Consider the following 13687-nt stretch of genomic DNA (forward strand, 5'->3'; position numbering starts at 1 on the left):
AGTAAAACGGGGGAACAGTCATATCTTCGTGTCTTGAGTTGTTGTTAACATGGGCAGACATGAAATCCTTCATTGAAATATGCTCATGCGTGATCCCCTGGTTGCCGTTATCGCGCAAACCAACTATTTCTGCATCTCCATCGAGCTCTTCGCACATAGAACGGATCGTTGGGCTGTGATCCCAGTTACAAAGATTCTTATTCTCTGATCCTGATTGAAATACATCCATGAAAACTCCAATCATCATCGGCTCCCACCCACGTCCTTGGGCTTGAGGACTGTCTGTTTGTTCCATCCATGCTTTTAAACTATTTACAAATTCAGGGTCCTGCGCCTTGAAATAGTTTTCTACTGCGGCCAGCACAAATGGTTCGTCTACCACAGTAGTTGTTTTCTTCCCGACAATACTGAACCTACCTAGAGCGTGTTCCACTAACAAAGGCTCTGCCCTTGGAAGTACTATACTCGTATCTCCATACATATAGCGCTGAAAGAGTAGTAGCTTTAAAATTTCATGAGCTGAGCATCGGATTCTTAAAATCCTTGGCTAGCTTAATATTTTGAGTAAATTTTCTCTCCAACCGAATAAGTTCATAGCAGAGGTTGGCTTTCTCTCTACATAAATCGTATGAGACAAGATCCTTTTCTACAAGATCGACTGCTCGCTTCCATCCATCTTTCGTGTTGAATTCGATGGTCCTCTCAATCGCTTTGGTGATTGGACGAAAACGGCCAACAAGTTTTTTCACCATCAACTCAACAGCCTGTGGTGGTAGGAGTTCATCTAGGCGAGTTTTCGCGGCTTCGTCCTTAAGTAGGCCCTTAAGATTGGTGATATAAGTACTGACTGACTCATAACCAACCCATCCAGGGAACTCCATGCACTCAAACTTCAGATATTCCATGAATGATTCGAGCAATTCTGAAATGATTATATTCCTGTATCCCTCCTGAATAGATCCACTCTTCTCTACCCATGTAAGAGTGTAAATACAGAGTCTTGTCCCAGTAGTGACGGCCGTGAGTTCCTCCTTACCTGCGATGCTTCGAATTCCAAGCAAAATAGGATAAAGCAACGGCCGAGCAGACATTTCCGCTGCCAACCCAAATTTGTTAAGGCAAGCTTCACCAAGGACCTGCGCCTCATCGTATACTACTAAAAACCTTGTGGATCCTGAAGCACCCGAAAAAAGACCAAGAAGTCTCTGGGTCTCATCAAATTCAAATGTTACTATGTTGTATAAGGTTGTTCCTGTTTTCCACTCTAGTTCGTAAAATGCTCGAAAAAGTGTATCAAATACATCCAAGTCGAATATGTAAGGACAAGCTTGGAGTATAGTCCATCTTGCACATGTAAACGTACTCTTACTATCCGGAACTTGCAAGCAGTATTGGAGGATCTTTAGTCGTGCAAGCAATAGTATGAACGTTAATGCCCTAGCTGTAAGGTTGTTGGCGCTTCGATCTTCCGTAAGTTGATTCGGAATCTCGTTAAGTAGAAAAGTCATGTCACCCGACCCCAAGTCATTTCCAGAAGCGTTGAAGTAAAATCCCCATTGACAAGATAATAGCTCAAGCACGCCACGGGTCTTGCCGCATCCACTCACTCCGAAAATGGGGACGATTCCTGAAGTATTATTCTTAATCAGATCTTTAATTCCCTTTAAAATAGGTCGCTCCGCCAATATGTTGACCTGAGAGAGATCTGGTAAATCCAGAAATAGTAGGTTCGGCCGATTGTTGGCAGGCCTATTCTCGCCTCGAAGCCAAACCCTCGGTAACCCAGCGGTATTACCAGTCGTACGAGGCAATTCAAAGTCGGAATGACCTTTCACAAACTTGGTAAGATTGATGGCTGCTTCCGATTTAGGCGCTAGGAAAGTATTTACAATCCTTTTGATATTCTCGACTATGTTTCAAGTTTCCAAATAAGACAAGATTATTAGACATCAAGTCGTATGTTGAATAACAACAATAGCTGCTCGATCGACACTCACCAGTTATCGGCCCTGAAATGCACCATCAAAGAAGTACAGGAAAATTGATTTGCAAAAAAAAAAGAAATAGCAGATTAAAACAAACTCACGAGCAAGAGAATAAAAGTAAAAGTCAAAGATGATATACCTGATTCATAAATAAACAAGTCAAGCCAGATAATAACAAGAACAAAAATAAAAAGTAGAATTAGAATAAGTTGTCAAGACCTCTTGGTATGTACACAATGAATATCATTTTAAAAGCCTAATCCATTCAATCTGTCAGCGGAGCCGTACCTGATGCAGCAGCGGAAGAGCCAGTATCACAATAAAGGAAAAAGCTGATATACATATGAGTGGGAAAGAAGAGTAGTGTTTATAAAAAGTTGAAAAGAGGCATTGATGAGATCAGTTGAAATAATACGAAAGTGGATTGTTGTGCTGCGCAGTTGTAATTGCCACCAATTTTAGTGCAGGAAATGTTTTGATGGCGCGCAACTGCGGATAACTTGTGACAATCCAAGGTGGAGGAAGGATGGCTTTGGGGGTATTACATAACCATGGTGAGACAGAAAATAAGCTCCATCGGCTGAAAATATCAACAATCAGTCCATCAAGAGCCAAATACATACCTTTCTGTGGTGGCTTGACAAGAACATGGATAGTTTCCTTTGGAAGTTCAGAGTTGAATATGTCCCCAAGCTCCCTTGATGCGACTGTAAGAGCCTCTTTTGACTCGATTTCTGACTCGACGACGGTCTTGCCTTCGTCAGGGATGGAAACTTTATAGAGGGTGAGGTCCTTGGGCTTAACGCTTGGATCCACAGTAATATTGGGATAGATTGCTTGCTTGAGTTCACCTACTGAACTATTGGAAAGAATCTTTACAGGAAAAGATGTTGCTTCTCCATCAACAATACAAAAAATCTTTAGCTCAGCTGGCTCGGGGCTTTTAGGCTCATTGGTGCTTGAAGACACTTCATTCGCTCCTTCTTTCTTTTCATACGATTCAGTTGGAGGTGATGGCATTGTGATGTCAAACTGTTTAAAACAAAGATAGACAGAAGACAGAAAATAGGAGAAGTTTGGAATGGGACAAAGTGTTAAAGGATGTAATTAGGTAAAAAAAAAAAAAAAGGTTTGTCGCCAGCCTGTGTGGCTTTTGTGCATTGCACTAACGCTCGTCACTCGAAGTTCATGTGCACATGCACATGCTGAAAGGCAAATGTGGCTTGTTCTTACAGACACTTCTCTAAGTCAAACACACCGCTAGGAAAGGCTCTTTTTTTCTAAGTCATTTACAGGGGATAGCTTTTTTTTTTTTTTTTTTTTGTTCAAGCAAAGTCCTACAGGTCACAGGAAAATAGCCTATGTGTGAAGCATGCTACTGTTTTTCTTGCTCTCATTTCACAATCTCATTTATTCACCCGATTACCACTACCTCCTTAAAAAATAAATATACAATATAAATATATATATATACTCAATTGACGCGAGTCTTTGATGAAATGAAAAGACAAAGACTATCGCTCAAGACCTTTTTGCAAGCGTGTTTCTCATCGGAAGATAATGTTGTCAAAACGAGAGTTCGTTACTATAACGACAGTGAAGGACCTGCTGAAACTATCTCTCTCTGGGGTCAGATGACAGATTCCCAACACCAAGAGAGAAGTTCGTGCCGCCACCAATTTTGTCCTCAGCTATGTCAAAGACGAGCTGCAACAGGCATCCCAGTTTAAAGCCTTGCGATTCCCGGCTAGCGATATCACACTGGAGAAGATTGAAAAGTTTGAGCTCGAGTCTATTGACAGGATTTTCAAGGCCAAAGCTCCTGTTCTTTGCGCATTCTTGTCAGGTATTGCGCATGCAAATGAAACATGTTCGAGGGACCCATCGAAAGTCGTGCCTGTAGTTGTCAGAATCTTTGCGTTTCTCCGCAATCGCAACTGTAATTACTTTCAAATGATGCTTGGGCTATTCTGTTCCATCAGGGCGCGTCACGGAAGCTCATCACGCTATTATCGAAGGCGGGGATGTCGATCTCTCATCAATCGATCCTCAAGGCTATGGGTTCATTGTCCGAAGACACTCTCAAAAGCGTCCAAGGTAAAGTCAAGGTCGAATCCTTTCACGTTGTCTATGACAACATCAATATGGCCTGTCGTAAGCATGATCAACGGCTCGACAACCGCGACTTATTTGAGAGTGGAACCGCAGCAACGGTTATTATCTCAAAGGAGACTGCAGAAGAAGAACGAGATACCAATCCTGCTCGGCTTCTTTGCGTTGAGGATCTATAACCGTTTGATGCAAATAGGGATGTTCTGGAGACTGTGATGAAAGGTACACCTAAATTTGCTCTGATTGGTTCAATGGGGAAAGGGTCCTGATTTCCGGTGATCAGCTTACGGTGAGCAGAATCCATTCACTGCAGAAGCAACGGTGCGATGACATTTCGTCCTACGAGAGATTTGATTGGGCGATTCCTGTGATAGAGCTTTTTCATCTGCAGATGATGCTTGCTACAACGATTTTACGTACCCACTATGGTGACATAGGAGTGCCAGGATCACTAGCTTTCTATGCATCAATGCTAGGGAGGAATCGTGTCACCCTTGATGGGCCTGATTTCTACGCAACAAATGAACTTCTTCAACATACGTTTGATGCCATGGTAATCCGCGCGTGGGGGCTTGACCTAGGATGCGATTGTTGTATATTTCAATATACAAGATAATAACGGCCCAGCTATAAGATTAAGAAAAATACTAAAAACACACTAGGAACATACTAGGGGAATTCCTAAAATTAATACGCTAAGAAAAATATAATAATAATAACGCGTCACTAGAGACGCGACAAAACACCGACATGGTTCCTGAATAATCCCATGTCGCTTCTAGATAGATATGTAGTTACTTGGTACGAGTCTCTCTACCAGAAAATGAATAAATACCCCATGGATGTGGTGTGTGGACCCACATCTTATTCTCACTTATCTTAGCTTCTGATAACTACTGTCTAAATATTTTTCAGCGATGACCTAGAAGCAGGCGTACAGGGCATGCTCGACTATATTCTGCAAGAAAAACTCGAGCAGCGTATAGACATTGTTCTGGACAAGCTTATGGAGCTAAGCGAACTGGAGCAGCTCAATGGGACCGTATCTATGAACGCTGCTCTATTCATAAGGGATATGCTTATATATATAGAGCTATCATCTGCTATCAAGGCTGGAGACACTGGGCGCATACATGAGATGTTAGTATGGGTCACTATTTTTTGTCAGGTTGGGGGTACAAAGAACTATGCGTATGAGCTTTTGCGATTACAGCGCGGTCTCAAATACACCTGGACCGATCAGACAGTAAAAGCTGTCATGTCCTCATGGTTGGTAAATACTACAGGCCAAGAAAACCGCTGGATACCTACTGATCTTTATCAAGAGCATAATAACCTGCTCATCAAAAAGATGCACCAGGCAAGAGCAAGGGCTGCAAATTGGGACGTGCTAGATGGGTCGCTGTCGGTCAACATCCACTCTCTCGGACAAGTTGGAGAGCAGATGGGAAATGCGTTTGATGTTTCTTACGCAGGCACCAAACATGCCGTAAAACCTCCAAGCGGTGATATCAATGAAATCCTCGCAACCCTCAAGGAGTTCGATAATCTGAGCCTCTATGATAAAGAAAATCCTTCAAAATCTCACTCGCAAACCGCTAACGCAAGCCCTGTGGAAAATCTCTTCACAAGAGGCCTTATCAAGCTGAAAGAAACAAAGCACCTTCAAACATTTACTGCTTCAGTCAGACGTCCACATGAGGCAGCAAATGGAAATATAGCTATAGGCGACGCGATGGAAGCTGATGAGGGTGATACGGATGAGAAGGATGATGAGGACGACGATATGGAATACGGCGATATGGAAAAGTGTTATCAAACAATGAATCAATAGTGCTTTTTTCCTTGTGTTTCATGAGAGTAACTAGATATTAATATAAGACAATCGAGCCTTTTATCATTCTAGCGTTGTAAAAAAACATTGATTAAATTGATGATTTGGTTATGATACAAAATGATGACCAACTTCTTATCGGGCCTAATCTGATCCACTTCAAATGAACTCTCGTAGCTCTCAAGAGAGCTGGAACAAAGTGAAGTTCGTTTTTCAAGCTTAAAGGAGATTGTTTTGATTTCAGGGTTCATTTTCTCCACAGAAACAAATAAATGAAGTCTCGTAATATATCATTATTAGCCTTGTGAAAACCTCTCATGGCGGTAACACTTGTCATCTGACCAAAGATAGATGACACCTCATCCAGAATCAGAACTACATCCATGATGCACTATGCAAGATCCAGTTTATATATGCCTTTTTTTATTCAACGAGGTTTTGGAATAATAATAAACGATCCCTTATATTTATTTCATCTTGTAAACTATTTGAGCTTATTTGTCTAGAAGTTACTTACTCGCCGTTGTCTCTGACGTTTAATACAAAGTTTGAGTCCTGGTAGCACTTACTTTCTTTGTCTTCACTATCACTAGCATCACTAAATCTGGCTCTGTCTAAATTGTTATCAAGCTCAGCTAGATGACGCCGCTTGAGACAGTTCGTTAATCTCTGATACTAAGTACGCTATCCCTGCCGCCAAAAACAATGAAAAAATTAAAATAAAAACTCACCAGAATCTGTAATGCCCGAGATCGTTTCCTTAAATTCCCCACCGAGGGTCTCAGATTAAGATAGTAGGTTTTCTGTAGGAATGATCACTATGAATTGGAGCTGCTGCTTTTAGCAAAGATGGTAAAAGTGCATGTGCATGTTAAAAGTTTTGCTCAAGGACATGTGCTCTCACACCATATACTCCTCAAGGTGTTTCAGCATCGCAAATGCGCAACATTTATTTTTTTTCCGCGCTTTGTGATATTTTTATTAAGCTTAATTCATTTATATGCACTCGGTGTGCTTGCCCTGTTCTAAAATTTTATGCATGATGTCATTTGACAGTCGAATTATTATTATTTTTTTTACCACAGCTGTCACCTGGACGGACCCCCTCAAGTGTCCTTGGTTGCTATGTGAAAAAGCCAATTCTTACGGTGATGAGTCAATAAAAAGCGCCTTCTCAAATATGACCATTATCAATATCGCTTATGGATAGACGTACCCGCCTGTCAGTCTGATTTCGATATTGGAGGCGAAGCGTCAAATTGCTATTCGAATACTTTACGAGTATTTTATCAGCATTGCCTCGATTGATCCCAGTGTCAACAGCTAAGGCCGCCACCATGGGAAATATCAGACAGATGGAAGGTATTCGCCAATTGATCTTGGACAATACTATATAGGCTATTCAGTTAGACATTATCAAGCCTAACACTTTCACATCCATATCCATTAACAGTCCCTTTATACTGGCCCTGGTGAACCAACTACAGAAGTCATACCGACCTCTCAAAGAAGTTATAAATACTGTTGGGTGCTTGAGTTGTAGAAACATAGATCCTTTCTGAACCCCCCCCCCCCCCCTCCCCATGTTAGCTAGCTAAATCAATCCAAGGGCCTATTGAAAACATGGCTGGAGACTTTTGCATACCGTCTCACTTCCTCGATACTGTAATAGTTTACTTAATCAAATTCCGATGCATGCCCATTAATGGGCAAATGTTTCATAGGTTTCACGTGCAGACACAGACTAAAATTCAGGCACATGCCCTTTTCACCCAAAAAAAAAAAAAAAAAAAAAAACAGCGCGTGCGTAGCACGCCGCTCACAAAGCAATCTGATCAAATCAACACATTGCTTCATGCTCAATTCTTCATTCCTCCATTTCTCATTTCTTCATTCCTCATCCTTAAAGGAAAATGATGGAAGGAAAGAAGCTCGCTTGAGGGTAGCTAACAAGTGGTTAAGACCATTAAGATAGTGATTGAGTAATTGAAATATGAATAAGAATATTTACTTTTCCTAACTTGTTAAAATGTTGGGTTGCAGATCACTCCTATAATAGCTGGTCCCCAATTGACACACATGTTGTCTCCGATGCCCTAAACAGCCTCAGCCACCAAAATGCATCTCTTGAAGCAGCTATTACTCGACAAGAGGCGCGATAAAGGGCGCAGTTGTTTGCCATGAGCTCAGAGCTCATGACGCTAAAGTAGCAAATGAAAGTATTGATACATTTATTGCAAGATCTCTTGAATCCAGCGGCCTTTACATGGCGCATGCTTCCGACGATCGGAGTAAGCGGCAGGCGACCATATGACAGTGTTGCGCGATTTCAGTATATGAGGCCTCCTTGCGTACCATCATTTGCTGCTGCGAGATGAGGACATCCGGAACTTGAACCTGGCAAACACATTCAATATTCAGACCCGTCACCCGACACCCTTAACTGGTCGAGTAAACACCTTAAATAGACTAATATAAATAAACGATGAAGAGCGCCTAATGGAGGGCGCCAGGGCCAAAGCTGGCGTCGGGACTTGTCTTCTGCATTACACGTGGAAAGACAAACCATAAAGGCGCCGAGCTCTACGCGACAGCTTATCGACATAAGCTATTCTTAAGATGCACCGTAGGCGGGTTTATTAGAACGGCTCCAGGTAAGTGATGCCATTAGTCTTGGCGCGAACGTATGATTTTTTTCTTATTCAATTACGCAAGTGATATGTATCCTTCCTTTTCTTTTCTTTTCTTTTCTTTTCTTTTTTTCTTTTCTTTTTTTCTTTTTTTTTCTATTATAGGTGTTCGAAGAGCCTCTCCCCAATTTCGCGGACCCTGACGAGTGGTACAGCATCAAGGCGCTAACAGGAGGCGGCACAAGCCAAGAACGGTCAGAGAACCGAAATGAAGCGCTTGCTGGCCGAACTCAAATGAGCAGCACGGCGGCTGTAATGCGTACCTGCGACGTACACTCGGCCAAACATCACACACTCTGGCATGCGGGGAGTCTCGGAAGCCTATGAAAGAGGCTTAAGCCTGGATGATATTCGCCACTTGGGAAGGTGGGTCATGGGGCAAATGGAGAACTTCTATGCTCCAAAAAACCCAACCAGGGGCGCTTTTTGTATGGCTCAGTTTGGACCGAATGAGCCTTACTTTATCGAGCGTGATTTGGTCACCCCGCCCTTAGAGCTCCAGCGTCTGGTCTTTCCTTGGATTGAGGAAAATTTTGATAAAGATATGCCGGAGAGAGCTGACTCCTGGAGAGAGGAGTGCACCAAAGAAATGCTGGGGGTCGATCCAAATGTCCCGACAGACGACGACATCCCCCCCCCCTTTCGGTCGCCAGTCTATCGTGATGAAACGCTTTCGGGGCTCCACGAAAAGGACTTTGTGAGTGCTATGAGAGTGACGCCTCGGCAATTCAACTTCATAGTTGAGCTCATTCAAGATCATCAGGGCAAGTTGGTTTCGAGCACAGAGAAATATTAAAGCAAAGAGTAGAGAAACGACGGCGGCTCATGCAAATGGTCATAAGTAAATGAAGCAAGTTATTAAATATCCATTATATTTATTGTACACCCACCTGAAAGAAAGTTTGAAATGGTTATGAAGAGAAGCACTGTCTTCAATCCTTTTCCTTGCCGTTTTCCCTTAGGAAGTACTGCTCAAAAACCTCAGTGGTTACTCTCATTGACCTCAATAACAAAAATGTAGACTTTTATCTTGGTTAATGAAGTCTTTATGTATGTCACATATGAGCTGTTTGTCAGAGGTTCAAAATATATAAAAAAAAAAATAAAAAAAAAAAAAAAAGTCAGAAAACCCCATTTTGATCAAACTTTCTTTCAGATGACTTTTCACCACGCGATACACTCTGATCAGATAAATTTGGTAGTGATTTTATCGGATTATCGGAGTGATGCAACAACAGATCGTGGTGATGGAGAAGGAGAATGGTCAGAGTGTTGAGAGGATTGCTGCTGCTTTTGTTCGTGTGAAGTGGAGTCCATTTTAAAATGTCAAGTGGATGGCTGGAAGTTAAAAAGAAAAATCCTCATTTTATAGCTCGACGCCACCCACGAATTCACTTTTTTCAAGACCCATTAATAACAGCGCTTTTGCTTTTTCTTTGTTACACAAATTACACGAAACTACTGAGTGCTCCCTTAACTGTGTACATGTACAAAAAGGAACTTATCACGTGGTCCCAAAAGCACAACTGGGAGGGGTTGATTGATGTCAATATCCTGAAAGTATACCCGAAGATCATGCCCGCTGCTGGACGACAAATGAGTATTTTTGATGAGACCATAGAAAAATGGCTCGCTGATGATGCCATCACTTTGGCACGAGTACAGTAAGTACAACTTCATCTCAAAAACAGTGGCAGGGCTTTATTCTCTAACCATTTCTGCTATGGCCTAGACTGCTACTGTAACAGTTTGCCTTACCCGAAGCGGAAGTCGCGCTATGCTCGCATCAATTGCAAAAGAGTCCAATCTCCTCCATACATCCGCCATCACCTTACTATTCTGTCTAGATAATCCAGCGGCAGCTTTTTCTCTCGCTCTATTCTTTTTCTTTCCTTCCCTTCAGCTCTCTCTACCTCCAGTTGCCGGGACAAAGATGGTGAGGGAAAGCCTTCGAGAGACTATCCAAGATGATCATTGATATCGATCGTACATCTACAATATGCACCCAACGGTGCAGTGCCCAATTCCGCTATAGAGATTTAAATACTTTGTAAAGAAACCAATCCTTCATTTAACAACAATGTATAATATTCCTTTCTTTCTTTTCTATCATTTTTTATGCTGATCAATTTATACTTGATGATTCGTAGACATTCCATTTTATGGTGGGGAAAAAAAACCAAACACATCGGTGTAAAAAGAGTGGATTATGGTAATTCGCATTGCATTGCATGAACACAGAGATTGTTCTTTTGTTTCTATTGGGCTGAACACATTGATAACCATATAAAACTTGGCACAAAGGCGGGAGGGCTTTCAAACCCCCTCCCAAGGCTGTTTTACACCAAATGCAATTAGGGATATTTACCTGTGCACCAAAACCTAGAGGTTAAAAAAAAAAAAAAATCGGTCTCAGACTCTATTGTTTATGCGGTGGTCGAATCAATCCGAGAAAGTTGTTTGACAAAGCAAACAAGCCAATGACTGTACATGTACACGATTTATCATGGGACAAAAAAAAAAAAAAAAAAAAAAGGCGTCAAAACGGGGGGAAAATCAAGTAATCAAGCAGTAACGGGATCTCTAAAACTAGGGCACTAGAGAATCAGTCATCCAATAAAAATCTTGTTGATTGATGAAGTAGCAAAATAGCACATGCTGTCTTTGTAAAGTTCTGACATAGTTTTGACAGCTGCACATTAAGGGAAAAATAAAAAAAAAAAAAAAAAAAAAAAAACTCATGCATCCAATACAATACACATATTACATGCATGTTAGTGTACTTTAGTCGATGGTTCATGACGACAATTACTCATGAAAGATCAAGACTCTTTTATTTTTATTCTCATACTGAATAAATGTGAAAGATGGCACATGAAGGTCGTTGCTTTAGCTAATGCTTTTCCCCTAGACTTTTAAGACCGAGTGGTTGAGAGAGAAGGCGTGTTTCATCTTGATCTAGCAACTTCTTTCATGTGTGTATTTGAGTATCCTTGCAGACAATCATAAAAAAGTTCTCGTGAAAGACTAGGGTAAATAAAATAATTTAAGCCGAATTTTTTTTTAAAAAAAAAAAAAAAAGAGATAGAGAGAGAAATGTCACGGGCAAAAGGATAGCAAATCAATATTGACCTGTATTCAATCAAGAGACAAAATGTGTAAACTTGAGGAATGAAAATAGGAAATAGGAAGAGAGCTTCTCGAAGAGCACAGGTAACCTGGCAACTTTTTTTTTATTATGTTATATATTTTTTTTCTTTACAAATGGCCTCTTTGAACCCTTGCTCTGGTTGCTTGTTTTTTTTTTTTTTTTTTTTTTTTTTTTTTTTTAAATACGGCTCCTCCATATGTACCTTGGATGTGAGCGATGTTGGAAATGTAGGAGTGTCGGTATATTAAATAGCGCATGAACCACATTATGGCGACTGTTCGGACTCCATCTGATACTGTATAAACACCTGAATACTGCCACATGCTATTGACCACTCTACGTCCCTTAAACAATATTCTTAGCATACATCTGAACTTTTGCAAGGGATGTGTCAACACTTCGACAAACATGTAACATTTAATGGCTACATCACAGCCCTTGGATTGTGGAAGCGCTGAAAGTATGCGGAAAACGGGAACCATTTGTGTTTTTACTAGCAACAAGCGTGGTTTTAAAAAAGTTTGCCTCCAAGGAACAAATCCTATATCCTTCATTGCTCAAAAGAGACAATCTTGTCTTTTCTGCACCCCAAAAGCTCGCCATAATCCTATTGAAGCGTTCAGAGGCATTATTTGCCTCATAGTTTGAGGATTAGCAGACTTTCAGTCAAGTTTTATTGTTTTGAACAACACAGTAAATCCTGTCCATTCGAAGTTAATCCCTTTGGATGGCAGCTATTCAGGGGATGCTAATCAATTCTGCTAAACTATGGTGAAATCAGAGCAGATTTGGAAAACCAACAAGCATCGAACAGTCGCCTATAGTAAAAAGGGCACTTTACAGATCATTTTGCTCTATATTATAAATATGCACAGTATAACAATAGGGGGTGCTCAATTGCTGTCATGAGGAGCCTTTTTTTTTTTTTTTTTTTTTTTTTTTTAAAAAAAAAAAAGACGATGGCAGGAGTATAGTAAAAGACCAAAATAGGCATTCATGATTCACTGACATCCTTTGCATTACCTTTTCGTGTGCTGAGCACATGACTTTTTACTCATAAAAATAGGGTGATGAAAGTGAGGTATGGTCCTCTATTTGCTCCTTTGAGCTTAGACCCCATTTCGAAGACGTGAGCATACCGTCTGGCGAATCATCTCACTGTGAGAGGACCCTGTTCAATCAACCTTTTTACTTTTTTATTTTTTTTTTTTTATAGGCTTGCACTAAGCCAAACATGTCGCTCCCGACGTTTTATTTTTAAAACAGAAAAAAAAAAAAAAAAGACACGAACAGTCATCTTGAACTGCTGTTCATTTTTTATTAGATGTCATCATAAGGGAAAATAGTGATAATAATAAAAGCAAAATTAAGTATATAAATATTTCATGTGTTTCTTTGTTCCTGCCTTGATCATCTTCATATTGCTGGTTTTTATTAAAATGTAAGATGTAAGAATAATTTTGGTGATGCACGAGGTAAATTAAATGGATCAAAGTATACATGCAACACAGTTGTTTGTTGTTTATGGCCCCTAATCTGATGTGACGAATAAATTTTATTATGGGTTAGTCATTGCAACTGATCTAGGATTTAACATGCTGGAAATCCATCCAGTCATATGCTGAGAAAAAGAAAAAGAAAAAAACTTTGTTGCATGCATGTTCTTGTGTTCAGGTGCATGTGTTTGTGAGATGTGGAGGAAGGAGAGAGGGGCAGTAAGAAGAAGTTGAAGGAAGAGAGACAATCCACTGCACTAACATCCGTTCATTTTACAGACTTTGGAGTTGGCTTTGTTGTTCTCCACAGGATTGGGTTTTTGAACAGGGGCGATGATGCCCCATCGGCTCCCCTCAATTTTTTTTTAACTTTACACTACCCATAATAGGTTGACCAGCTAACACAAAGAGCGAAGGCT

The 13687-nt window shown here is 40.7% G+C and overlaps 3 protein-coding genes across 3 annotated transcripts; 1 reads left to right on the forward strand and 2 right to left on the reverse strand.

The window, feature by feature from the left end:
- Window positions 1–85: 85 nt before the first annotated feature.
- Window positions 86–1939, reverse strand: BCR41DRAFT_198951 (hypothetical protein). Its single transcript, XM_022019870.1, has one exon. The coding sequence runs from the start codon at window positions 1506–1508 to the stop codon at window positions 513–515; it is 996 nt and encodes a 331-aa protein (XP_021876461.1). The 5' UTR covers window positions 1509–1939; the 3' UTR covers window positions 86–512.
- On the reverse strand, window positions 1711–3077 carry BCR41DRAFT_198942 (hypothetical protein). The gene is made up of 4 exons (XM_022019869.1): window positions 2609–3077; window positions 2274–2317; window positions 1998–2009; window positions 1711–1909 (listed from the first exon to the last, which is right to left on the reverse strand). Exons 1-3 carry the CDS (start codon window positions 3003–3005, stop codon window positions 2001–2003), a joined length of 450 nt encoding a protein of 149 aa, XP_021876462.1. The 5' UTR covers window positions 3006–3077; the 3' UTR covers window positions 1711–1909; window positions 1998–2000.
- A 1336-nt stretch (window positions 3078–4413) lies between these two features.
- On the forward strand, window positions 4414–5340 carry BCR41DRAFT_287779 (hypothetical protein; the record flags this gene model as incomplete). Its single annotated transcript, XM_022020298.1, has 2 exons — window positions 4414–4687; window positions 5030–5340. Coding segments are annotated over 2 exons (585 nt in total), but the record flags the coding sequence as incomplete, so codon positions are not given.
- Window positions 5341–13687: the final 8347 nt, after the last annotated feature.

Source organism: Lobosporangium transversale, assembly GCF_002105155.1.
Source record: "Lobosporangium transversale strain NRRL 3116 chromosome Unknown BCR41scaffold_58, whole genome shotgun sequence".
Lineage (NCBI taxonomy): Eukaryota > Fungi > Mortierellomycota > Mortierellomycetes > Mortierellales > Mortierellaceae > Lobosporangium > Lobosporangium transversale.